At 36.5% G+C, this 27861-nt stretch overlaps 1 protein-coding gene across 8 annotated transcripts in view; it reads right to left on the bottom strand.

Annotated features, from left to right (window-relative positions):
* Nucleotides 1-27861, bottom strand: part of PACSIN2 (protein kinase C and casein kinase substrate in neurons 2) — a 61762-nt gene that overhangs the window by 26148 nt on the left and 7753 nt on the right. For 4 of the 8 annotated variants that reach the window (XM_027450053.3, XM_027450054.3, XM_027450056.3 and 1 more), the window contains exon 2: nucleotides 6722-6832. The exons of 1 other annotated variant lie outside the window; for it this stretch is intronic. In XM_027450053.3, the coding sequence (XP_027305854.1) occupies nucleotides 6722-6781 (60 nt within the window). In that variant the 5' untranslated portion in view covers nucleotides 6782-6832. Of the gene's footprint in view, nucleotides 1-6721; nucleotides 6833-9900; nucleotides 9977-10923; nucleotides 10993-18727; nucleotides 18751-27861 lie in introns of those variants that run through there. 3 more of the 8 variants (XM_072041746.1, XM_072041744.1, XM_072041749.1) reach the window with 3 other exon arrangements.

The raw sequence follows: 27861 nt of genomic DNA, 5'->3' as shown, positions 1-27861 counted from the left end.
GAATCATCTTGGTGCATAATTAGCACATACATAGCTTGAGTACCTATATAAGCTCTATCTTTGTGTATGTAAGTTTTGAAAGTTTACCAATGTAAATTCATCACTGGATGCAAGAAAAAAAATCTGAGGAAGCTCTTAAGCCCTTTAAGATCTTAAAGGCTACTGACTCTATATATCTGTGAGCTTAAGAGCTCACAGTATCAGTAAGCAAATACCTGGCAATATAAATGGAAACCATTGTTACTAGAAGGAAAAAAAAAATGCATAAAGAAGATGACAGCAATCTACTGTTACAGAGTTCAAGTGTTTTTAAAACAGAAGAGCAAAACAGACATGTCTCCTATGGTAGAAGTGTTCAGTAACAAGTAACTGAAATCCCTCAACATCAAAACATCTTTTTAACATTCCAGAGAAGTTAGTTGTTGTTTGTTGTTGCTGTGTTTTTTTTTTGTTTTGTTTTGTTTTGTTTTTTGGGGGGGGGGTGGGGGGGTGGGGGGGGGGGGTGGGCAGGACTTCTCCCTTTTAAATTCTCCTGTGCACCTAGCATGTGCACCCACTTCAGAAATAATTCACATAGATGCTGGCTGACAGCAGTAGACACAAAGCAGAAACATCAGGAACACCCGAACAGGCAGGACCAAGACCATCTCAGCAGGCTGCTCATAATGAAGTTTATAACTTCAGACTGCTATGGAAGTGATGTGCTTAGCACCGCAAAATGCACACCAGGTCCTGTCCTCCAAGGGAATCCGCCATAATCCTGAGTTTCTAGAGCTAATGCCAGACACTCTTTTAGCAGTTGTTCAGAATGCCTGTTTTTGTCTAGGTTAGTACTTGTTTTCACAGCACAGATAAACAACCCTGCAATAAATGGCGAGGTCTTCCATATTGTTGATGCTAGCACAAAATAAGAATAAGGACTCATACCTAGGGTTTAGGTGGCACTGTCAACAAAGAACCTGTGTATCATTAAAAATAATGATTTCTACAGGCTGTAGCTGTACATTTAGATGCCTTACCTTGAAAGATATACATACACTTCTACTTTGATCTCTAGAAATGCTTATTCATCACTTTTCTAACATTCATGGGTATTTAAGTGAATAATTGCCTTGAGCAAGTTGAGACCAATGCTTTCTTCTTTTAATATGACCACAACAGTGATAAGAAGGCATAAGGCTTGGGCTTGATTAAAAAAATGCATCATAAAATTAGCATTCCATTTATTACAACAAATTCTTTCATGTAGATTGTAATGCTACTTGAGTAGAACAAAACCTATAGGGTTGTCTGTTTCTTGTGTCTTACTAAAACAACATAGCATGTTCTAACACGCTAGTTTTTTCTCAAAATATATTGATTGGATGCAAGCAAGTGGTATAAACAATTATGACAAACTGAGATGTACTTATAACAGCCATGCAAACGCTGAGAATCCATATAACAGGTGGAAAAAAAGTCTGAAGGATTTCAAATTGAACACTGGGTTCCAAATTCCCCACTTTCCCTTGGAAAAGTTGCTGCCATCAGCAGTAAGCTTTAATTTACTGCCATCAGCAGTAACCTTTAATTATCCAAAGCATGCTACCTTTGTAAGCTAAGTAATACAGATGAATGAATTTCTTCTTGAAGCGTATCAACGAGATTCCTCCATGTTAAAATTTCTGTACCCATAGCACCATGAGTTCAGTCAAATACATCAAGGTACACTGAAACTTGTCAGAAAGATGAAGAATGAAAGTGTTTCCATTTCTTAAGTAATACACCAGGCATTACTAGAACTGGAACTTTGATGAAATCATTCTGTGGCAAATACCTCTCAATTATCTCTCAGTATCTTTCCTTATTATTTTACAATTCCTTGCTCTCTAAGCAAGCTTACATGCAAGTATGTACAAAATGCTGCCTCCTAGAATACTTCTATTTGTTGAACACTTGGAAGAAGTAGGTGTGTGTGTTGGGAGGGAGGAGGAGGAGGGTCCTTTTCAATAGGCCAGATCCTTCTCCTGCCAGGAGACAAAAACCCAGGCTGAAAGTTTTGAAAGTTTAGCTAAGCAATAAAAGTTTCCTCAACTTAATTGTGAAAGCTGCTATTTCTAATTCATGATACAAAAAGGTATTACTGAAAGCCTATTTTTTTTCCAGTTATATAATCTGTTCTTATATTGCAAAAATTAAAGAAACCAAACACTTAGAGCCAGAAAACTGATTAAGAACATAAAGTGTTTTATTTCCTAAAGACAGCATTGCATGAAATTTCTGCCAAAGGCAATGTCAAAAACCATGAAAGCAGTTTAGCAACATTTCACAGAAGGACCCGGAGGCTGGCGGCGGACTTGAGGTCCCCGAATTTCAATAAGCAGAATTTTTATCAGCTCAACAGAACATCAACATTCAAGAAATGAAAGTGGTTGAATTTCCAAGATACACAGCAAGGAAAAACATGGCTCTCACAGTAAGTTCTTATGGTATGTCCCACACCTTGCCACCTCACTTTTTCCTATGTGTCTTTCAAGAAAAAGATGCATTTTGCAGCATGCTCCAAAAGTAAGTAAGTTTGAGCTATTTTGAAGTATGAGGGAACAAAAATCCCCATGTCTGTCTCTTCTGTGCCATGGCCAGGTTTAAATACACACACTGCTTCCGGTTGTGGCAGTAAAACACAGCAGGGTGACTTAAACTGCAGGCTGTCTTCAAAAACGAATGAAAAAAAAGATGTCATGTCAAATAGCTTAAACATTTATTTCTGGTGAAATAGGGTGCACATGACAAGTCCACATTAATGACACAACTTCCACAAAAGGATTAAGAACTCTGTGATCCTTGTTATGAAGCATGAAGTACTGAGGCTACTGCTCCAGAGACACTGCATCTTTTCTAATCAAGTCAGACAAAAAGCATTGACCAAAGCAGTTTATTTAAACAGCTGGAGAAAAACTAAGACTGGAATTCAAAGTTGCAATTTTCAGAAATAACTGACTTGGAAGGTACCAAACTTTAGCCTAAAATTCAGACAAACTTTGGTTGCAAAGGTGGTTCCAAGCCAAGTAAAGTAGTTAAACTACAAGTTTGGTAGTTGTTTGACAGGCTGGCCATTCTGTATGTCATTGGTAATACCGAAGAGTTACTCTTAAGTTCAATTCATTAAGATTTGCACAAGATGTCCTATACTTCAGGTTCACATTTTACTGATAGCAGAAGCCTGGCAAACCTTGCCCTCAATTAACTCTTGAGCTCAAGAATGAGTCCTGCCTTACTGTTTCATCAGGCTTCCCTGTAGCAAGGCAAGGTTTAGACTAAATGGTGCTCTATGACAAGACGTTACTTGGCCTAAACTAGCTGCTGGACACCTTAATTATTCAGTCACAACAAATAATCAGAATTACAAACCCAAATCAGCAATGATGCTCACACACGGGAGTGTAGAAGTCACAAGAAAACTATTCCTGGACAATTGCTCAATAGATTCAGCATCAAGGGGACACTGCAGCAGACAGTACAGCTGTAGGCACTTCACCTTTTTCCCTTATGCTGTGCTTTAGTCTAGGCATTTTGTCCAGTGTCAGGATAAAAAAAAAAAGCATCACTGTCACATGATGTAACGTACAACTAAAATGCCTGTAAACCAAAATGTTCCATGTTATTCATAATTCTTACTTTAACAAGGTATTGCCAAGACTATCAGTCTTCTGAATAGTTTAAAGCCCAGTCATCCTATGATAACCAGAGTGCAAAAAAAAATCTGTAATTTCCATTGTGGATAAATGTTTATATGAAATGTTTTTCTCAAAATAGCTTAGTAAACATGTTTATTCTCTCAAACTACACTGACTTTAAATTCATCAAACATAGAACACATGAAGGTCAGGATTTGCTACCAGGTCAGCCCTTCCTGTTAATAGCTTAGTATTACTAAGTATTACTAATAGTATTACAGATCATTACTACAAAATGATCTATCACATTATTTATAATTAAAGCACTCTTTTTCACGGTTAGTTCAAAGTATCTCGAGTGTATCCATACAAGCTTCATCTCTGCAGAATGCCAGGGATGTCATATCACACGTTTTCAATACTCCACGTAGTTACATGGACATTTAGGCAAAACTACTATGTGCTTTCATCTACACATACAGCATTTTATGACAACCTGGTATGCAACAACAACAAAAACTTTGTATTCTGCTTTGCTTTAAAAAAATACAACAAAAAACACCATCAGTGGTGATATTTCAAGCACTAACCAACTATAAAACTTTAATCGCCTCCTTCATGTTTCAAAAAAAAAGAAATCCCTCAGATACCACTTAGTTTCAACACATTGACATTTCAAGCCTTTAGTCACTTTGCAAAAATAATGACAAAGCCTTTACATCTGTAATAAGAACACAACCATCTTTTAAAAATAAATATATCAGCATTTGTAGCCAAAACCAAACTTGTCAGACCTAGACTCTTAGGACAAAGTCTTAAGTCTAACAGCATAAAGCAGAGGAATAGGCAAATAATGCTTTCCTGCATAATTCAATACTTAAAACTCCAGAAATCATGAAAATTATCCACAGTTTTTTCCTAAACTGCCAAAAGCTTGCTATGAGGAAGAATGTACCCTTCTTCTTTGAAAAACTTGTCTACTTGCTCTAGTCAATATTCGTTAGCTCTCAGAACATACTACTTTTTCAGCCTGATGCGCTCAATTTCAGAAAAAAAGTTAACTATTCAATCTGAATTTTTTTCCTCTTGACCATTTTAACATAACATTTGCAGTTATATTAAAAAAGAGAAAGAGCAGAGCAATGAATTAATCATAAAGGAAATAAACCAATTGGTATACTGAAGTTTAACTCTTTCTTATTTAAGGATACTTCAAGAAATACTCATGCATTACATATTAGCCTATTGAAATTGCTTACAAAACAGACTGCAGTTTTGACTTTTTAGAAGGAATAAATAGAAAAGACCAATATATTTAGATAGTGTTTATGATATAAAATAAGCCACTAGTAGCATTAACATCAATAATGCTTTTAACCTATCTGTAGTAATTGTCAAATACATTTAAACTATGCTTGTAGAGGTCCTAACTTAGGCTAATTGCTATTTTTGAGCATCTATATGTCTTTAATATTAAAGATTTAAGGTCACTTTTGACCAAGACATCATATTACTTCACAGAATTCCCATTGATACATCTTCTATGCTTTGAGAACTGGTTACTTAACAGAACACAACAGTTTTGCACAAAATAGCGAGTCAGAAGTTACATTCTCCAGGCAGCTACAGGATAGCCAACTCACAACAACCAGAGAAGTCCAGTATTCTTTTTTGCTGAGCACCTCCATATCTTTCTTTAAAGTATTTCTACCAAGGAAGCCTGTCCAAAAGGTTTCCTCAGTCACAAAGATGCAGACTAATTCAGGTTGGATGGAACCTCTGGAGGTCACTTAGTCCAACCCTCTGCTCAAAGCACATCTGATAGATCAGGTAGCTCAGGACTAAATCCAGTTGAATTTTGGATACCTCTAAATGGAAATCCCACACCCTCTCTGCAGTCATACTACAGAGTGTCCCTACAACAAAAGGATTTAGGAGACTTAGAATCCAGTATGTTTGAAACCACCTTTTCAGAAAGAGAACAAATAGTCATTTTTAACATAACAGTAAATAAGTCTCCCAATAAATGACAGTTGTCTACTCAAAAAAAGAAACTTCACTGGCATTATATGGGCCTTTTAGATGTTGTATTGAGAAATAATGGGAAATTTGCATCAAAATGCAATACACACCCTCTGCCCTCCCATACCACCACAGGTTGTAAGTGGCTTAGAAAAGCTTTAATTTAAAAGGAAACATGATAATGTTAGGTCATGGAAACCAACCTGTCTGACTTTACTATCTCCAGTAACAGAACTGTTCAGACATTTTTCCCCCCAACCATTTCTATGTTTGTTATAAATAAACTCAAAAGAGCTCCCAGTCACGTAACAGAAGTTTGCCCTACTAAACATGAGTCACCTAGACTACATTCTGACCTTCGGTTACGTTGGTATTGGCTGTGTCAAATTTTGTCAAATTGGCTGTGTCACTTGTTTGTTGCAATTAACATTTGATAAGTGCTTTATGAAGTTTGTCTTCTTTTAATTAACCTTAATCAAGCTACCATAACATCTGAAAGTCTTCAGACTTGGGCAGCACAAATTAACGTGAACTTGCAATGTGCTTTGTATTATCCTTCCGCATGAACGCTCTTACACTGAGATAAACACAAGATAACTTCCCTCAAATAAGTTTATTCTTGCACAGACACAAATAGAAGATACAGTAAACTCACACAGTAGCTTAAATTTCAAGCTATGTACACTTAAAATAGCTTTTAACCATTTACTTTAGATTTACCATTGTTCATTCAATTTCATTGGAAATTTTAAAAACTCTCGACCCACCCCTCTTCAGGGATAAAAAAAATGATGAAGGTTCAATTCTGAATTGCACATCCTACCAAAATGGATGACCAAGTCTGTGCCAGTTAAAAAGCCTTGACAGAACTGGGACAAAATCTAAAACATCACTTTTACCCTGAAGGCTATTTCTGCAGATCACAGTAACTACTGACATCTTATACTGCAGTTCTCTTCACAATTTATAATGTGAAAAAAAAATATATGTAATAAGAGTAAAGATATAAAATCAAAATACTGTGAATAAAATACTCAGATTACCTCCCAGAAGCTATCACTAGAAACTTCTACTCCAACAGAATCATCGTATGTGCCAGACATTTCTATGTATGGTGAGCTTCCAAGTATTCAGAGCTCAAACACCTTCAGAATCTGTAAGATAAAAAATATTTATGAACATTATTAACGAGAAACAGGTATCAATTAGAGGAGAAATTAAGTATCATTAGATTCTTGGATATCTAAGGGTGCAAAATAAAAACAAGAGGTAAGCACAGAGGGTATGTAAATAAGTACATTTTGCAACAGAATATTTTTCTACAACACAAATATCATGATAGAGCCAAGAGTTTTGCGTTGTCCAGAAACTGTTCAATCCAGTTATCAAATATCACTGAACTCTTAAATTTATAATTTTCTACCATTTAATTCTTTTTTTTTTTTAAAAAAAAAAAAAAAAAGGAAGTTTGAACAGCACGATCTTCACTTGTTAAGCATTCTACTTTAAAGTATTTTGTAAGAGACAATCAGCTGACCTTTAATATCTGTACAATAACCTTCACTGCTTGCAATTCCTTTTTCACTGGAAATCTACGTTATGTCATGAAACTCATTGGAAATATTTAAGATCAAGAACAATTGCAGATTTAAAAATAAACATTTTCAGAAGAAAGAAGTGTAATTTCTATAAGAATCTTAATTTCCAATCATTTACTTGAAAGCTAAAGGCTCCCACAAAAGCAGACAGCTTCCTCTCTCAGCAATAATGTAAAGCAAAAAGTTGAAGGGATACCTTTGGAGCCGCTGAATTCAAATTGCATGAGATAATGCCAGCCTCCTCCCCAAGTGGCTTAGTACATACAATAACCTTACAGACCCAGTTATTTCGCCCATTCACCTGTGACTAGACCTCTTACTGAGCTAGTTAACTAACTGAGCTGCTTATATTTTCTAGGCAACACTCCCCTATGGATTTTAAAGCAGATAATTGATTCTAAATGATGGTACGATGACTATTTCTTCTATTCCAATTGTACTAAGAAGTTATGGGTCCCATGGCTGAAAGTCTCCTTGAAGGTGACAATTACTTTCCCTATAAGTTGAAACTCCCACACTTAGTTTTATTGCTTTTTATTTATTTGTTACATATCATATTATTTCATTGATTTTAGTGTTTGTTTTGCTGAAAGCAAGTAAGTCCAAATGTTGACCTTTATTAAGTCATTTCTTTAACAGTTACGGTGTTCTCACTTACATAGACACACCTTTATGGAAGAAAAACATCATCTTATCCTCATGGAAGGGGCTGACTGTTTATAGAGCACTGTGTATAAAAACCTATTTTCACCATAAGCTAACATTTAAGATAAGCATCATAAACAGTACTGAAGCAAAAATTCAGACTCTTACATCCACAAAAGCAGTTTGCAGGGTGGAGGCCAAGAGATAGGGGAGGAAGGAAACAGCTCCCTCCCACAACACATACATGCAAAATCCCTGCCTTACCTCTACTGACACTTGAACAAGTTCTGCTTAGAGTTCTCCTGTCAAGCTTGCCTACAACTACAGCTAGAGGTACCCGTGAATAAATGGAATCAATACCTCCCCTCCCCCCTTCTGGAATAAACAAACTACAAGGTGAAGCTCCCTCCTTCTTTTGCCCTGTGAATTTTGCAAAAATGCCACCTCAAAAGTGCCTACAAACCTGGCTTAACTCGCAATCTTAGTGGTTAAGACATGCTGCTGGGAGAAACAGAATTGAAAACCTTCCAGGCTGAGGAGGGAAGGTAACACTGAATTTGCGTTTCTTGGATACTCCAAAAATGTCTGTGTCAGAAGACAGAAGCTAGCTACTAAAACAGGCAGCTCTTTGGACGGTTGCATCATAAACAGGGCAGAGAACTGCTCTGGCTGGAGAGACAAGCAGCTTCTACTGAACAGTTTTTCATTTAATTCACTTACATAATCTAATTCCCAGAAGGCTTAAATAGCCCTAACACTGAACACAGAACTGAGGACTAAAAATTGATGTCCCTATTCTAGATTTTATTTTGAAAAGCTGGTCAAAAATACAGGAAGGGTTCCACAAGGCAAGGCAACCTGCAAGTGACAGCAGCTATTCTCTTAAAAACACCCCATTTTCTCCATAAATAGTCACAGAAGTTCATAGTCATCTGGCCACAAACAAAAAATGCTCACTTACAATTCCTTACAATAAACAGCCATTACAGTTCAAATATACAAACAATAAGGTTTTCTGTGCCTATGGAAGAAAGATGATATATTGACACAACATAGTTTTACGAGCTAGTGTAACAATCTTCATATTACTCTGGTTGCTAATTACCAAGGTTTTTCCATATGTGCTTGTATGGAACCAAGAGGAACTGGTGCATTAAAACACTATTTTTTATTATCAGTTTCTTAGTAGCCTAAATGCAAGAACCTATTATTTTCAGGTAAATGTCATCCCTTGCAATTCTTACAGTAAAGAAAGCAAAGATTACATATATGAATTTCTGTTTTCCGATAACCTTTCCCAGATAGCTGTAAGCAACACAAGAAGGGTACAGGAGTGATATAATCTTGCAAGTAGTTGGATAAACTCAAAAAAATATATAGTTTGACATTAAACAGCTTTTTCCAGTAGTTTGTTTGCTTCATAGTTTTCACAAAAATAAGAATATGCAGAGGTACCTTTAAGCATAACTCCTGATTATTATTTTTTTTTAATCTGATCAAATGGAGACAGAATTTAAAGACAAATTGCTAGATCAATAATCATTGCTAGCTATTTTCGCAGCCGTTTGTCTCCTCTTGCTATCTTCCCATTAAGGCAACAGAAACACTCACATTACTCTGAAAGCCTCAGTGAATGAAGCAGTGTCCCAGGAATGCTATGCAGAATGCAAGGAAACAAGGTTCCAAAGGTTCTCAGGCAGGTTATGGCTGTCATAAGAAGATCTTTAAACCAAAGTGTTTGCTATCATTTGAGAGAGATCAGGCAGACAGTTGTAGAGTTCAATGTCTCAGAAAAAGAAAACTTCATGCCAGAGTATAAACACAAAGACAAGTTTCATGGAATAAAGACACCATCACCACCACCACCTCAAAAAAAGAATAAATATATATATATATATTTATAATTTATATTTCCCCCTTCAGCTACAGAAAAAGACAAAGTGAAAGTATCCTGAAGTAACAATACAGTGTCAGCTTACCTTTAATAAAACAGCCTAGGCTGTACTGGCACTGGGAAGTTTAATCTGGAAAGCTACACAGAAAAATTGGAAAAACCTGAAACAGAGGAACATTTTCTTAAATGAAGGAACAGGCTGTGGGGATTTTTGATTTTTTATTTTTTAGAAATTTTATTCCTCCACACAAGCTATCACACAATTTTATTCCTCCATACAAGCTATCATTTTTCCAAAGAAGCATGGAAATAATCAGTACTCAGGAAATTCTGATATATTTAAGGTTTTCATATGCCAAATACTAGGCTGAGAAAGTATGAGCAAGCACATTTAGGGAAATATTATGAAGTCATAGCAACAACTGGCACAGAAAAACACTGTTTATACAGCACTACTTAAAAATAAACTGAATAGTGAGATATAACATCAAGCTCTATGAGTCATGCTACTCTCATGCAATAGAATTATTATGGCAGCCAGTTCTTAAGCACATTTTTTGTTAGGGTTTGGTTCTCCCATCCTTCAAACATATTTGCAGGGGTTTCACAATTAAAGGCAGTTACTTTTTATAGTTAAATGGAAGACTCTGGAAATCAAGGTGTAAGCCTTGGAACAACTAAGGCTGACAGCATAAAATCCAGGCAATTCAGATCAGTAAGATCAAAGAGATTGCTTCTGCACAGATCCTCCACACACATCTTACATGAAGTTGGGGGTTCTTTGGTCAGCAAGGCTGTAAGCAGCAGAGCTGGTAAATCCCTAAGATAGCAGGGTGCACACACCCAGTTCCCGTATATCCCACAACCATTCTGCTTCAAGCACTCCAACCTTTATCTTCCTCCATGGCTCCAGGCCCTCTTTGGGAGTACCTAGGCTGACTTTTTCTTGTCCCTCAACTACTCCCTGCACAAATGGTAGCCCAGTGCTCTGATGGTTCTGCCAACCTCCACACGGACTGGCCAGCCAGCTCAGTGAATGAAAGGGGCCGTTACAGAGCCCAAAAATAACATTTTCTTGAGCAGGTATATCAGTTTGTGTCACACCCACCCAGCTCCCTGCTGTCCTGAGGCAGGTAAGAAATGTGCATCTTCATCTCTGCTCTTCTTTAATGTGTGCCTGAAATGACAAATTGATTTAAAAATGATGGAAGGAGTAGCATGGCAAGATGGCTGCCAGTTAAAGAAGGCAAAGATGCCAAGTCTCACTTTCCTCAAAAGCATATTAAAGGCCTTCACTGAACAGAAACAAGCTCCCAATCGTGCTCTGTGCCTGCTCCTTAACATGCTTTTGGCCAACACAAATCTTTTAACTTTCATACTTGTCAGGGTATTTTCTTTCCTCATGCCAAAGAATTTACGAATTTTCATTAATAAACAAATTCTTAATAATTACTAAACATGAGGTCCAAAGATCTTAAGCAAGCTTTTACCTGCGTCACCACAGACACAAACAACCAAACATGAAGCAGCATGGAAAAGGCCTTACCAATTCATAGCCCTTGCTGTCTTTTGTCATAAACAGGCCCAGAACACATTGGGTAAGAGAATTTATATAGGCTAAAAATAAACCAAGAATTGCAATGGAAAAGAGTAACTGGATAATAAGTAGTAAATACTACAGTAACTACAGAAATGGTACAGACAAGCAAGGCTTGGATTTCTCAACGTAGTGATTTTTGAGCAATATTTTTAAAATTAGGACACATTAATCTTGCACAACACAAGGAAACATACCAATAAAAAAATGAGCCTCCTCTTTAGGGAATATTCTAGCAGAACTACATGCTAAAGTTCTTGAATTTCTTCTCTATTGCTAGTGCCCTCCAATGTGAAAAGATTTGCTATAAATATCCTGAAGGATAATACTCATGAGAATTTTAGAAAATATTAACAGTGGGCAAGCAGACCTTCGGAAACTGCACACATCATCTGAATATGCTGCTTCTGCGCTCAAGATGTTGGCTGTGATGTTGTTACCTTGAAAACAATTTACAAAACTCAAAAATGGTTCCTTCACTCGCATTAAAATACTTGTTTTTACTCCTTTTCTTCAAGGTGTCAGGTGGTAGAGATTAACACATCACACAACTTGCAAAAACCCATGCAACAAACGCAGACTTAAGATGTTACAATAATCCAGTCGATTCCAAAGCCTCTCTTAAGGTGTTTTCCGACAGAAAGATGGAAAAAATGCATAAAGGCATTCTTCAGTTTATCTCTGAGACCCCCAAAATAGATGAATTTTTCATGATCTCTTACTGTCAATCACGTAGGACTGTTTGTTGAAAGGTAAGATTTTAACGTTCAGAACCCCTCAGAAAATGTCTATTTTGATTAGAAACCTCACTGCAATTGAAAAGGATTTAAAAAAAAAATAAGGTCTCGGTGCTGCTTACCTGAAACCTACAGAAAAACGTATTAGATTTTGAGTCCGATATTCTAACATGAAGGATGTCTGCAGATAAAACAGTATTTCAGGTACTTGAAACCTGAAGGCAACGCCCCAGCCTTGTCCTGCAAACCTGATCGACACTTCCCAAAATGTACAATCCAGATAACAGACTGGAGACAACACTCTTCATACCTCATTTCAAGAACTTAACCATTTCCAGAATTGAAAGAACTATCACAAGTTTTCAGTGCCCACACAGCAATGATTCTCCCTCCAGTTATTGTTTCACTTGTGATAGGCTGCTTTAAAGTAAGGCAATAGTTGTCTAGTCCAGGTGACAAATTAGTCCACAACCAAGAAAGTTTCAGAGTAAGATGATGACAGGATCATTTAGCAGGGTCAGCTATGAGATCGGACCAGATTGCTCAGAGCTTTATACAGTCTTGAAAACTGGGGAGGACAGAGACTGCATGAGCACTCCGCCCACTTTATCTTGGTATTTAACTGTCTTGGTGAGATGGAAGAAAAAAATAATAGGAAACCAACTAGTTATGTTGTCCTTGTGTTTTCTTTAAGGACTCTTTAGAAGCAAGCTCAATGACCAGTCTCTAGAAGGGAAATGCACCTGTTCACATTCCTCTTTAAACTTCTTTTTGGATGTATAGGGTGGCTTGTCACTCTAGATCTGACTCAGCAGCATTCCAAGTGTGATGACTAGGGAGTGAAACACATATAAGGACACAACTCAACTTGGATTAGCTGCTCATAAGAACTTTCAGCTATGGTATTTTTTCCTTATTACTCATTGAAATCTGAGGGTTGTTCCATACAGAATAGCAAGAAAACAGAACTTCATTGTACAGAAACAAACGTCCCATGCTTGAAGTGATAAACCATCATGCTTTTCTACTACGTGTAGCTACCACAGATATGCTTTACAAAAACTCTACCTTGTATTTCATGGTTAAATAAAGCAATTTATACATTCCTTCCTATTTTATTTTGTCCAACCAATTTGTTCTATGAGAGCTCCTGATTTCTTCGGGGTTGCAATTTGTGGATGGTTTACGTGGACAGAAAAATAGAAAAACTATAAACTTTTATAAAAAAAACTGTTAGAAACACAGCTACCAACATTGAGAAGTCCATAAATGAATAAGACAAGTTAACTACGGAGGTGGTGGGGTTGGTTTATGCATTTAAGTGACATGAAGGTGTTTTAACACCTGGATGCATCAAACCAAGGTTGTTCACTACTACTCAGTGCTGTGAACTCTTCTAACTGCAATCAGTAGATGCAAGTGCATGTTATTAATAGAAGTTAGGCCTCAGACTTTTGACGCTAGAGTCTCAAGTCAACAACTTGGGGTTAATTTTTATTTTCCGATCCATAAAATCAGAAGAATAGCACCCTATTTCATTTTTAAGAAAATTCCTTTGTTTCCTCCAAAAAGCAACTACAGCACAAATACCAGAAAAGAGTTTGTAAAAGGAAATTGAATCACTACTTCCAGTGGAACTCAGATTGTATGTACGTAAGTCAGCAGAGCCAGGCACTAAATGAGTTTTTGAAAGATGGCAGCAACCTGTTTGGTGAATCCCATATCCTGAGCACTGAGGCAAGGAATCTAAGAAATGCCCACCAGTATGATCAGTACTGCACACATTCCCCTGCGACTCTGAGCAGTATTTATTCTTTTCATTTCCAGTTTGAATAACCAAGTATTTTGCTACCTAGACATTTATTCTCCAGTTATCAAGAAAGATTAACCAGTACAGAAGCTACTAGCTTGCGGCAGTCATTCACAACTTTGAGTAACAAGGGATTCCTTACATGTCTGCATTGCACCTAAGAGGTGGGACCCAAGTGAGGACTGCTTGCGTGACCCCATGCAGGAGAAAGACAGACACCTCTTGAGCAGCCGCAGGCAGTCCAAAAACCATGGCCAGCCATCCCCTGATGCCACAGAAGAACTGTGAAGGAAAGAGACAGAAAAAGGAGGAGGAGGAGAGGCACCCATCTGCAGCCAAAGCAGAGGGTGGCAGAGGAAAGGCGCTTCAGCAGGTACATGGTTACTGCTGGGTCCCCCACTGCCCTGGCCCCAGCCAAGGATCAGATGCTGCTGTTAAATGCTGATTAAGTAAGAAATAAAACTGAAAGAAAAAAAAAAAGAAACAAACCGCAAGGAGTCAAGAACTTGCTTCGAGACAACTTCCTCACTGCTGTATATATTCACCAATATCCACATTCATTAAATATTTTTAACATGCAACAAAAAACAACTGAAAATAGCATTAGCTCACTGCCTTAATAGTCAAGCAATGAACAAATATTTGGTTCATTTCTAACACACATCAGAAGATCACTAAAGCAGTCAGAATTGCCTTGATACTTAACACATCTTGAAACAAAATCCAGCTATGCTCATAGGACTATCTCAACTTAGACTCTCCAGGTACATCCAACCCTGTGTGACTAATATTTTATGATGTATACATTTTACAACGTATAATTTAAGGAAGAAGAACAGCTATTTTGATCATTATATTTTATTAAGTTTGAATATTTCCATATTCCCTTGTTTGAATATTTCCTTAAATAAATGAAACTTAGACTTACTGTTTAAGTGTGATCATCTTTGAGTAATACACAGAGTGCACAAGTGTGTCTCTGAAGTGCGAGACAACAGCCACACATCTTCAGTCACACCAGGAGGTTTCATACATGTATAATAAGTACTATCTCACTCAAGCACTCTTGAGAAGATAGACCCAAGTTATGAGCCACTGTTTGTCTGTTTTTCTGTTCAAAGACAATAAAATTGAACCCTTCAGACCTCTCTGGGAATACTCTCTTGTAATCACATGCCTTTACTACAGACATGAGCAATGGCAGAGCAATGCAATTGTCTGAGAACTAGCAATCATCCCCTTAATTTGCTATCGGACATGTCAGTTTTGTTTGTTTTCATAATCAACACCTATTCATCATTACTAACTCCTACATGCTGCCAGCATATCCTCCCTCTGCATTTTTACAACTAGCCAGGATGACTTACACAGCAAAATAAGTGACCAGGAAAAAATGTATTTTTTTTTTTCCCTCTCAACCTGAGGGATTATTTTTATTGTGCATTTTTTCTTTCAACTGATAAAGTTATAAACCACCTTCAGAGATTACACAGAGGTTACCAATTTTAATTGAAACAGACTATGAGTGCAGGAGGTCATTAACACCACAAAACTCCAAGCTTTAACTGGCACAGCTATACTGGCCAAGGACAAAGTTGATGAACTCTGTGCAGGGATTTCTAGAAGATTTGGATTTACTTAAAAACTTAACATATTTCTATCATACTTTTTTGCTTAGCTGTAAATGTAACAGATGGTGAAGTAACCAGAATAAACCATGCTAGGAAAAAAAAGTCTCCAGTTCTGCAGAGACAAACTGCACCTGCATTTACAATGCTCTGGTCAAAGCTGGATACTGCTGTTAAAATGCTCCTACTGTATGCCAACCATTAGGACCTACTGCATGCCAATACTGAAAGTTTTTGCTTTGAAACCTAAGCAGCAAGTTGCACAGAATCCATCCCTAAGTTTTAGTGTTAAAATACCCAAGGCTGACGAAAGATTTGTTTAATACACTGCCATTGTATTTGATCAAGAAAATTTGCTTATTTTTTTTTTAATGTACGCTACTACAAAACATTAAGTCTGAAAGAAGTGGATTAAGCAGTTCTCTAATGCAGGAGCATTGTTAAATTTAGTTAAAAATTTTAAATGATGGAAAGGATAAATATACCAAGGATCATACATGCTATTTTATAGTCTACAGAAATGGAAACTAGCATTTTTGAACCTAACAACATTAAGTTCAAATAATATTAAGAAAAGAAATGTAAACAAATCCTAATCCCTACTACATCATGAAGAGAAATGAGCATGATAACATGAGTACTGTATTCTAATTTCCTCAAATATTCTTCTTAATAAAGAAATCTCAGGATCTCCTAAAACAAGAAACATAATTAGAAAAGAAAAAAGACTGCCTAAAAGATCTGAAGTCTTTCCAAAAAGATTTCCTGTCCTTTAGGATGTACTGCAAAATCTAAATCCCTCTTACATACTCAGACATCCTTTAAAACAAAAACTGTTGAAGAACATTTGACTTTTTACAGGCTTAAATGTTACTGTATGAACTGCAATACAGTGTTAGAAAATTACATATACAACAAAATTATGACAAGTGTGTAAATGCAGTTGCCACAGATCCTGTCAACAGCATACAAACGAGTAACACAAAATGAAGGTTATATGAAATGAATTGAATTGTTCCCAGTGCTTTCAAAAACTTCAGATATTCATCTAAGATAAAGTCAAAAGCAAATTAGTAAAAGTTTAACTTGCCTAATATCTGGATTTTTGAACTATAATATTGAAGCAAAGCAACTCCAGTTTCTAGTGTTTATTTAATTAACGAGGGGAAAAAACATTAAGAGTATCATTACCACTGTAAAGAACTCAGAAGCATACCTGCTAAAAAAAGCCTTTGAAGTATACCTTTTAGAAAACATACCCTGAAGTTCACAGAGGATATAGGTACTATTTTTAAAAGGTTTTTTTTCAGCTATTTCATTTAATCCCACTGAGGATGAAAACGCATCATCTTACTATAGTCATTGTATATTAATCAGTTGAAGGGAGACAACCATTCCTCAAAATTTCTCCCCAGGTTTTCAGACTGATTTCTATACTGACTGTTCTTAAAAGCAGAAAAGGAAGTACTGTTAAATAACAGATTTTTGAATACAAGTATGGTAATTGAGCTAAATGTTTTTAAAAGAGCATCTCAGGTGATTTTTCCAAAATGACTGAGATGAACACTTTGTTACACTGTTTTTCACACAAACTGACTAATCCTGGCTTTAATCAGTATTTAATTTTCAAAAAGACTTTAGAGGTGTGCTACTCTGACATGTACTGAATACTACCTGCAGATTCTTTAGCTAGTGAGGGAAAGTAAAAAAAAAAAAAAAAAAGCAAACAGTAAAAAGCATCCTTGAATAGTATCCTTCACAGATCTTAAATACAGAAACTAACCATAACACATTAAAAATAATCATGCTCCTATTTCTGTTGAGATGCACATAAGAGAAGCAACATAAGAGAGAAATTTAACAGCTGATTTTTTGGTCACAAAGCACTTGCATTTTTAGGTTTTAAACCCTGCAACACTGACTTGTGATAGAAAAAAATCCCATTCTAAATAGATACATTAATGCTTTCTTAACGACAGAAAAAAAATAACAATAAAATAACAATAAAATTGGCTTTCAGTATATTTTGCCAGGAAACCACCTGAGGAACTCATAACAGTATAACATTTTAAATAATTTGAAAGATTAAATACTGTATCTATTGTAAACTTTAAATCAGAAGTTATTATTATTTAACCTGAGTGATTAAGACATTAAACTGCAGAAAAAAAAACTGTTTGAATAGAAGTCTGCACCTTTTTCTAATGTTCACTTTTGCAGTTTCAGTGACATTACCCACTAACTAACACGCCCTCCCAAGGTCTCCAAAAATGAAATAAACCTTAATATCTGACACCGTTTGTATAACTGAAAATGAGACAAATATGCCTTTAGGTATGTTTCCAAGAAGCAAGAAAGGGGCAGAAGATCACATGCCTTCATCTTGCAAATTACACTTGGAAAACACTGGTATTTTGCAAGAAATCTTAAAAGTGGCCAGACACTTAAATTATTTAACCCTTTAGCTAGTGGAACTAGATGGCTAGTACATTCTTCATAATGAAAACTGATTTCAACAAAGTCTTTGTGGAAGTATTTACAACCCACATATTTAATACTTAGTTCATTCTACCACACAAAAAACAAGAATTTGACAGTAGTGCAAAAACGATAGTGCAGAGAAGCTGAGAAAGAGGCTTGCAGTGATTCATTCTCCAATAGAGAAAATGTGAAACAACGTTCACAGCTGTACTGACAAAGTAGCTGCAGAGAAAAGTGACATATACACAACCATTCTAAAATGGCATACAATTAAGAAGCAAAACAGAGCATTAGGAAGCGCTGCCTCAGATATCAAAGCTTCAGATCTTTGATCTAAAGATAAAAAGGTGCCATGCTGCTTATCTGACCACACAAGTACCACAAAACATGTACACTGCTGTACTTAAATAGAAAATCTCACAGAAGTATATAGAAGTAATACAATAATGGCTACTAGAAGGATATTTGTGTTTCAGACACTAAGAACCATCGTTCCAGCCATGATCAAACAAACCCTCTCATATTTGACAAGCGTTACAATCTTTACCAAAAGATCACATTCATTTGGCCAAAAATACTTTCATTTCTTCTATTGAGCAGCACAGTAAATATTTGGCAGGAAAAAAAGCAACTGTTAAATTAGCAAGCAAAATACTTACCTTAAAAGCCGTGTCTTAACTCACTTGCATTTTTCCAAATATGGAGCTCAGCAGCACAACTGCACAGGGAGCCGCAGCACCTGCACAGCTTTGCCTGACCTCCACTTCCACAAGCAATTCTCTCACAGCACATTTCATCATTTCCTGCTGGCTGCTGAAAACCTTGTCGCTCAAGCTAAGGTCATTTTTTTCCACACTGCAGCACTCAAACCAATGCAGGGTTTTCACTCATGTTTCCGATGTTTATGTACTGCAGTGAAGATAAATATTCATCTTTCCTATAATCTCCAAAATAGACCACTAGTAGGCCATATTAAAGGAAGGTATTTTTAATCATACAACTGCATTAAGTGAAAAACAGTTTTTAAATACATCACTGAAACATGTAGGCAAATTTTTTAGATGCGTTGCTTAGGAAGCAACTCTGTTGTTTCTGTGTTCCATAGTCAAAAGCTGTATTTTTCCATCTCCAGAAATACGGGACTGTAATAGTAATTAATGAAATACTGACACATATTAAATAAAGGCAGGTCTAAATCCTAGGATTAAGGTCAAACATGCTACTCTTCCTGAATCTGAAGGTTATGTTAAGTAAAGCAGCTACTATTCTTTACATCAAGAGAAAACCAACTCGGAGACCTCATTTGAACCAAATCCAGCCCTAAGACTAACAGATGTGCCTTTCCAAAGACAAGAAAACAGAAACTGTAAATAAGTGTATTAACAACGTGTCAGCATACTGTACCTTCTGTTAGTCTTACAGAGACCTTATTGTGCTTGGCAGAACCTAGTAAGACTGATCGGGGCAGGGGAAGCTAGTTGCACTGATGGACCTAGATGAACATGTGCACTCTTCAAGTAGTTAACTCTGCTGTCTTTTTTTTTGAGATGTAAATAAATCAAGTAAAATGAAGACAACTGGAAAACAAAAAGCAATGTGTTTTTTTTTTTTTTTGCCATGGAAAAAGTAATAGAGAAAGCAAATCTCAGAAGGACGTTGCTGAAGATGGAAGAGGAGAAAAGACTCCAAAACCTAGTCAAATATCTCAGTTTCTCAGATATGAATGCACTCAACTTAAAACACTGCAGAGGCATCACATCTCCACAAAAAAATGTGGCCTTTTGGGATTATTACTCTCTCTTAGACAAAACAGATTATTAGGACAGCTACTTAATACATGTACAGTGATAGAAATTTCCTATAACACCAGTAATCTTTTGCTAGTATAGCTCATGGTGGTTCCTTGAAAAAAAGGTACAGAACTGTACCTTAGGACCCTTTCTACTAACGCAGAAATAAAATAACCATCCCCATAACTGCTGACTTAGTTCAGAGCTGTAAAACAGCTCTAAATAGTAGCTTCAATTATTAGCAATGTTTCTGCAGCCATTATCCTCTCAGTGCTATAGCCCTGCTGACAAAAGGCAGGACAAATTACCATACGACACTCCTCAATTCTCAAGATATGCTCAAGGCTAGTTATGTATTTTTCCCTATTCTAGCAATGTAAAAACTTCTAATGAAGATAGCCCTACAACCTGAAAGCAACATTCTCAGCTGTGATTGCTGTCAGAAACTTTATATATCACATCACCAGTGTCATATCATTTCTGGAACTGGAACAGAAATTACAGACCTCTGCAGAATGCAGTTCATAAGTGTAGAAATAAAACAAGCGCAGGCATACACAGCTCTGACTATCCTTCTTTCCAGGAAATTAAATAACAAATTATTCCTTCAAGAACAACAAAAGATCTGTTCATGTATTTCAGAGTCAATCATTTACTGTAACAGTACAAGTGAACATGTGACTGTGTTTCATATTTCACATTAAATAAGATTAATTCCGATTTTAAAGCAAACTGATTCTGGCTTCTAAAGAACAGCCAGGGTCATTTACCTGTTTGTTTGTTTGCATTAAGGTGGAAAAGAAGGTTGCTTGCTACTTAGTTTCATTAACATGGCCACTGAAAAGAGAAACACTTGAATTCTGTTTAAACAGATTTTCGGCTCAGTGAATCTGAGGTAAACTTTAGCCAGGACTCCCATGTTCCTAGGCAATTTAATTTTCTGATCCTCAAAAGGTAATTACTGCAACAAGGACAGGAGACCTTTACCCCAACTCAATAATCCACACAACATGGGATTGCTGACCTAGTAGAATTAAATAACCCTTACAAACACCTTGATTTCTTAAAAAATAAATATAATATAAACTTGCTCCTTTATGTAAGCAACATTAAAGTGTTACTATGTACTAAATCCATAGGTCTAAGCTACCTGGAAGTATCACTCTGAAGGTCACTGATCTCATTTTTTATAGCCTTGTGCACATAATTTGACAAGATAAATACACACAGAACTAAATTTGCTTCTAGCTTTTTGGTTTTGTTTCTGTCACATACAGTACACAAACCCATTTTTAACACTGATGCAATTGAAAATCTAAAGTTTTCAGCATACAAAACATGATAATGCATTAAAACAGGCAGATAAGCTCAAGGTTAGGCAAACAAGAAACTGAAAGTTTTTCTTCAGCTCTAACCATTTTACTAATCTCATTAGGAGTTTAGAAAAAAAGTAGCCAGCCAGCCCTACAATTTCCAGAGATCTGGATATACTTTAGCTGTCCTTTAATAGCTCTCAAACACACAAGTCATTCAAATGTAAAACCTCCAAACACAAAAATGTTCACAAACACACAATTTACTCAACTAATTTCAGGCTAGTTTTTTCTATGCTTCTCCCCCTTTTCGGGGGAGGAAAGCTTTTTATGCCATTTTAAAGTAATGCTTGACTGAGGTACAAGTAGGTCAGCCAGCTACCCCACAATCCAAATTGGAATGAGGTTTAAGGAAATTAGGACAAAAGGTCCCATTAACCACCATTCCCACACTTGCCATTACCATTGTGCTTTTTAATTTAAAAAGACTGTGCCAACACTATGTAGCATTTAAACAGCAGCCTTTAACCTGCATCTTGTTAACAACTGAAAGACAAAAAAGAAATTTAAACAATGCAAAGTTGAATCTAGAGCTATCACAATGTTAATATCTAAAAAAAGAGTTGAAAATTCAAATACATAAGGCTACTTTATATATACACACATGAACTATATATATGATCACGATCCAAAGTTTTGTAGCAAATTATCAGTAAAAACATGTTATACACAACTTTCTTCATTCTTCATGTACGCTGCTAATTAACTTCAGCATTTTTAAGGGTTCTACAACATTTCTCAAAACCAGAAACAATTGCTACCAAAGAGAGAATTACACTTTTCTATGATGTAGGGTAACATGAACTAATCAGGACAGAGAAGGCTAGTATCATAGAATACAATTATTCTGGAATTAAAATATCAAATTTGTGCACATTCAAAAGAAAATGCATAAGAGATTTTTAAAATTTACCTTGTACGTAAGCCATGTGTACATATGGTCTATACACACACAGCCAGGAATGGAAAATAATTCTCCTCATTACTATGGAGTCTTTATGCCATTAGCCTAAAGCTATGTTTAACACCATGGGAATTCCCTGTAATCTTATAAAAGTGTTCCCAGGGCCCACCTCCAATGTAAGGTTTCACTGGCTAGACAGCAATACTGTGCTTTTGAGTTCAGCTGGAATATCTGAGCAGTTCACATGCCACACCTCCCTGTGAAGCACCACGTTTGTCTTTCAAAACCTGAATGCACTGCCCTGGAGCAGCAACTTGCTTGGTCCCCGTGGAGAGGCAGGGGCAGTGACCCCAGGGAGCTGTTTGCCACGTTATGGGGGTTCTCTGGCCCACATCAGATGGACACCTCAGCCTATGTTCTAGAATAGCTTATGGTTACTGAAATGAGTCACCTGTCTAAATATTATTATAATTACAGAGTCTTATCTGCTCATGCATCATCAGTTCAGAGTTTGAGCAGAATCAAAAAAAAAGACTCAATGGTTCAGCAGCTGAAACAGCTGCAAGTTGAAAGCTTCAGTTATGCAGAAGTGTCTTTTAGTTACCACTGAAATTAAGATTTCCATTTGAACAAGTATTCCTCAAGAATAAAACCAAAATGTGCTTAGTTGATGACTAATATACCCCACCTTTAACTGTCTTTACCACATGGTAGAAGAAAGAATAAAAAAAAGTTGATATCAATTTAAAACATTGCAGGAAAAGGCTTTGACAAATAAAAACAGTGAAGAACGTGATCAAAATTGATATGCAAGATACATGACACAGTATTCATGAGTAACATACCATGGTGATAATTTTTATAATCATACTCTTCAATGTCATGGGTCAAATGAACATTTCAGTCAAAAACATTGTGAAATTTATGTACTGGCATTTTCCAGTTATGATTCTGAAGGCTTAGAGCCTTAATGCAACCGTCCAATATAAGTAGTGTTTAAAATATAGTAACCCTGCATCTAAAAAATAGCCTGGAAACTCATTCCTTATTTCTGCACATCATTTGTCAGTTCTGATGACTTCAAAAGACAATGGTTTTAGAGAAGGGGCAGGCGTTCTTAGTACTTCACTATGGTTCCTACTGCGCATCAGAGACAAGCCATCATCTGCCCAGACATACCAAATCCAGAAGGTTTTTGAGTGATGGAAGCCCAGTTAGAACCACAAAGCTCAATGTCAGCACTGGAAATAAACAGCACAGATGGTAACTCTCACTCATTCCTCGCAAGCTTTCTTGGGAAAGCCATAAGTTGCTCTAACCCACTAAGAGTAAGTGCAGTTATCACCTTGGTAACATTTGCTGAAGAGTCATCATCGCAAATAACCTTCACACAATTGAGCTAGTCCTTAGTCCACTACTGCTTTAAAGAGTGATCAACTCTCCTTGCTCCTAAACCTTAAGCTCTCAAAACAACAAAGAAATACAATATTTAATATAGCTTGGGGGACGTATAGTGATTTATTAAAAGTTATTTCAGAACACGCAAAGATGTCTTTTAGACGTATTTACTGTTCAAAAAAAGAACACTAAAAAAAATGAAAGAAATTGTGAGTCTTTTTTTTTTGTGCAACGAAGTCTTATGAACATCTGGTACCCCTATCTGAAGGGTCCATAGCATACTCCTGTAACAACATTTCTTTCATTTCTTTTATAGCAAGGTGAGTGTCCTCACAGCAGAACCAACAACACTAATAGATTTGTTTAACTTGAAGTTCAGGTTATACCAAAATAATTTGCATAAGTTTCCATATCTGAAAGATAAACTGACAGCTACTTCACGGAAGCAAAATGTCTGTATGTTTGATGCATCAAAGACAAACTAAAAAAGAAAAAAAACAGTATTACACTTAAAGATGGAAATTTTAACACACAAAAATCATCATCACTAAAAAACATGCTATACAGAGTACTCAAGAGATTAATAACTTTGCTGTTCCCAGTTAGTTCTATTTTGTTTGCTTTTTTTACCCTCCACACACACTTATAACCCATTTTTCTTCCTCCCCCTCCCCTCCCACTACAGAAGAAGACTACACAGTTGAATCTTGCAGCCACAACCCCTGTCTAACTTTTTAACTAGGAATTCTAACACCTGAAGAAAAGCGTCACAATAACAAAGCATTTTTCTGGTACAACAGAGAAATTAAAGCTGTATCTGACTCATGTAGTGATACAGATACAGGTCTTCCATTATACATAGACTGCAAATAGACACGTACCTAATAGCTTGAAAGAAAGCTCATTGGGTACATAAACACTCAACAAAAGAAACTTTGTCCTGGGCCTGTTACATCCTGGTATAAACATCCATTTCTTATTACATTAATATCCTTTTTTGTAACATCCATTGGCACAAGGTATGTTCTTCTTCCTACCCCCCTCCTCACTAATTGCATTTTATCTCATTATTCTCACACAGTTATTAAATAATTACCCAATTACATGATTGAAGTTGCTCTGAAAGCATAGGAAGCACAGCGTTACTTCATAACACAAATCACAAGAACATGAAAAAAAGTCAGCAAATAATGCCTGACTACAGTCCTAGAAAATCTCTAAACCAGAATATTTTAGTCCTGCATTTCTATCACCAGCACCTAAAGCTCCTTTCAAGAGAAGGCAACTATCCTCCCAGAATTGTGTTTGTTCTTATTTTTACACAAATTAAAGAATTCTAATGGCATCAAGCCAGTCTAACTCTAATTTGGTTAGACATTTGGTTAGAATAGAGGATCCACACAGAGTTCAGTTTTGAGAACTTTTTCTAAAAGAACCCACAATACTTGACACAAAGCTCTTGGAAAGGACTTTAAGGTCCTAATAAAATCAAAAGTAAATTGAATTTTACTTCTTCCTGTAGCCAGTTATTTAAAAACGACACCATTGAGAAACAGCATTAATTCAACAGTCCAGTATTGTTGACTTCTGACAGTCCAGTAGTACAGATACAAAGAAAAAAACGCAAAGAGATTTTTCCAAAGGACTTCTGAATTTCTGCATCAAGTTCTTTCTTTTGAGCCACTGAATAACAATGCCTATTACAGACTAGCGCACTTCAAACTGCAACAGGTAGTGCTATCTGATACCAAGATTTCCTAACAGTTTTTCTAAGTTTTCTTTGGTTTTATTTATTTATTATTATATTAGAATATATGAAGTGTATGTCCACATCATTTTTAAAAAAGTTTCTAAAGCCAGTCTGCTCAATCTGAAAAAAATAGTCCAACAAGCACAACCTTTTGAATGCATTTATTGCCAAGTTGCAGCTTTGACTAAATACTACCAAAATTACCGAAATAGTAACACTAACTTCAGCTAGTAAAAGTAACTCCACTTGGTTCCAGCTGACATATGTGAACCAAAATACACTACCACTGTCCATTTTCTAGTGTCTGGGAAAGGTAAAAGCAAATAGATGCTAGCACTAAGTAACACAAGTAGGATAGATAGAAAGGAAAACAACTCATACTGATATCCCTGATACAAAGAAATCAGAATACACTACTATAGAAGGGGTTCTGAGCCAGAAGTTTTTCATGTAGCTGAAGTCCAATGACAGATAAGTACAAATCCAACACTTTGGTCTATAAAACAGGGACATTGAAAGCTTATCCAAATTCTGAAGACTTCTAAAATCATTTTTATAGTCCTCTAATTCGGCTATTTCAATGACACAATATTGCAAGATATTACTCAATTTCAGGATCTGGATGCAAGTTATTACCTGAATTCATTTAGCTTAACACAGATAACCAGTAACTCTAAGTCAGGTTTTTAGACTGTAGTCAAAATTACAATTCCAATAACCAGTTGTGAAGTGGATTTTTAAGTAGGTACGTTTTTGCTTGCTTCAATATTTAAGCTTCAGTAGGGTAGCTCTAGACAAAAAGTTCAGCTATACATAGACATGTATGCTAGATCACTATTTATATTCATCTTTGTCTTGGCAGGGGCAGAGTCAATTTTGTTCGTAGAGGCTCACATAATGCCGTGTTTTGGATCTGTCATGAAAACGGTGCTGATAACAGGGGGATGTTTCAGCTGCTGCAGAGCAGGGCTCACACAGAGCCAAAGCCTTTTCAGCTCCTCGTGCTGCCCTGCCGGCGGGGAGGCTGGGGGTGCACCAGGAGCTGGCAGGGGGCACAGCCAGCACAGGTGTCCCAACTGGCCAGAGGGACATTGCACTCAGCAATAAAACTGGTATAAAGAAGGAGAAAGGAAGGGGGACGTTTGGGGTGATGGGGCTTGTCTTCCCCAGGAACCACTCTGCGTGCTGAGCCCTGCTCTCCTGGAGGGGGCTGAACTCCTGCCTGCCAGCAGGAAGCAGCAACCGAATTCCTTGCTTTGCTTTACCCAGTGAGCCTCTCTATCTCAGGCCATGAGTTCTCATACTTTCACCTCTCCAATTATCTCCCCCATCCCACACAGGAAGAGTGAGCAAGGGGCTGTCAGACAGAGCTGCCAGCTAAGGCTAAACCACAATCTTTCATCTAATTTGGTCATTCTTTTTAAAAAGTTGGCCATCTGGGAAACAAGATTTAAAATTGTCTTTTTAAGCTTGCATACTTAGATTTCCAGCATTTCTCAGTATACGGAGCTATATAAAGATGCTTAGTACTTGGAATTCGGTGATGGTGAAAGCTGCAAAAGACATGACTTTCATCCCTTCCTCCTAAAGCAAATACTATACCCAAATCTGGATTTCTCACAGTAAGCCCAATTTAAACATGCATGCCGACTCTGATGCAAATGCCTAGGTGCAATATAGTATACTTTTCACATTCCAAACATTTTCATGAGTCAGCATAACTAAAGCAAATAGCTAAAACTCAGTTCATTCTGGACAGCAGACCCCAGGCATAAAGAACAATGCAGAGATTCCTAGAGGACTGTAATTAAAATAAATTTAGACACACATTCTTTCATTTAATGAATGAAAGAACAGGATAAGCAGCAGCTAATCCTCAAAGGGTATGGGGTAGTGTTCCCTGTTCAGAAATTTTGTACTATTGGTAAGTGATGGAAATGACTTGAATGCTACTTGTATTTGAAAAAAGTAATCAATGCCTCATTCACTTTTTTCCCCCCAAAAAATAGACTGCAAGGAGTCCACATCAACTGCTGCATCTATCAATAAAATAAAGTTCAAATAAACAAAGCACATGCACAAATCTGTGAGAGCCATCACAAAGCAATTTAGCAATAGCTGTTTTGTGTTCCTTATTTCTCCCCATTTGAATGACTAAACACTGCCGAAGTCCAATTGATACTGCATTATAAACAGTTCTTCAAAAAGTTGTTACAAAAAGTCTTTCTGAAAATGTATTACATAACTTTGTTCTCTAACAGTTCACTATAATAAAGATTCAAATGTCCATGTGATCCATTATTTTCTAGAAAAAAATTAAAAACAGTTTAGAGAAGCATGTTTGTAAGGATTTTCAACTTTATAAAGCTAATCTGTACAACAGCTCTTCATAGTATTTCTCCTACCAAATAAATTGCATGCCACTGAGTATTCTAGCCAAAGTAGATATTTTACACATGCTTGAAAGTTAATAATTTTATAAACTTCACAGCTGAACTAGTAACATAATTCCCCTCAGACTTAATGAGATTAATATTAAAGGATATGATACCAGTACAGCATTAATAAATTAAAAAAA

Source organism: Anas platyrhynchos, chromosome 1 (genome assembly GCF_047663525.1).
Source record: "Anas platyrhynchos isolate ZD024472 breed Pekin duck chromosome 1, IASCAAS_PekinDuck_T2T, whole genome shotgun sequence".
In the NCBI taxonomy this organism is placed as follows: Eukaryota; Metazoa; Chordata; class Aves; order Anseriformes; family Anatidae; genus Anas; species Anas platyrhynchos.
This window is presented reverse-complemented; position numbering and strand designations above follow the sequence as displayed.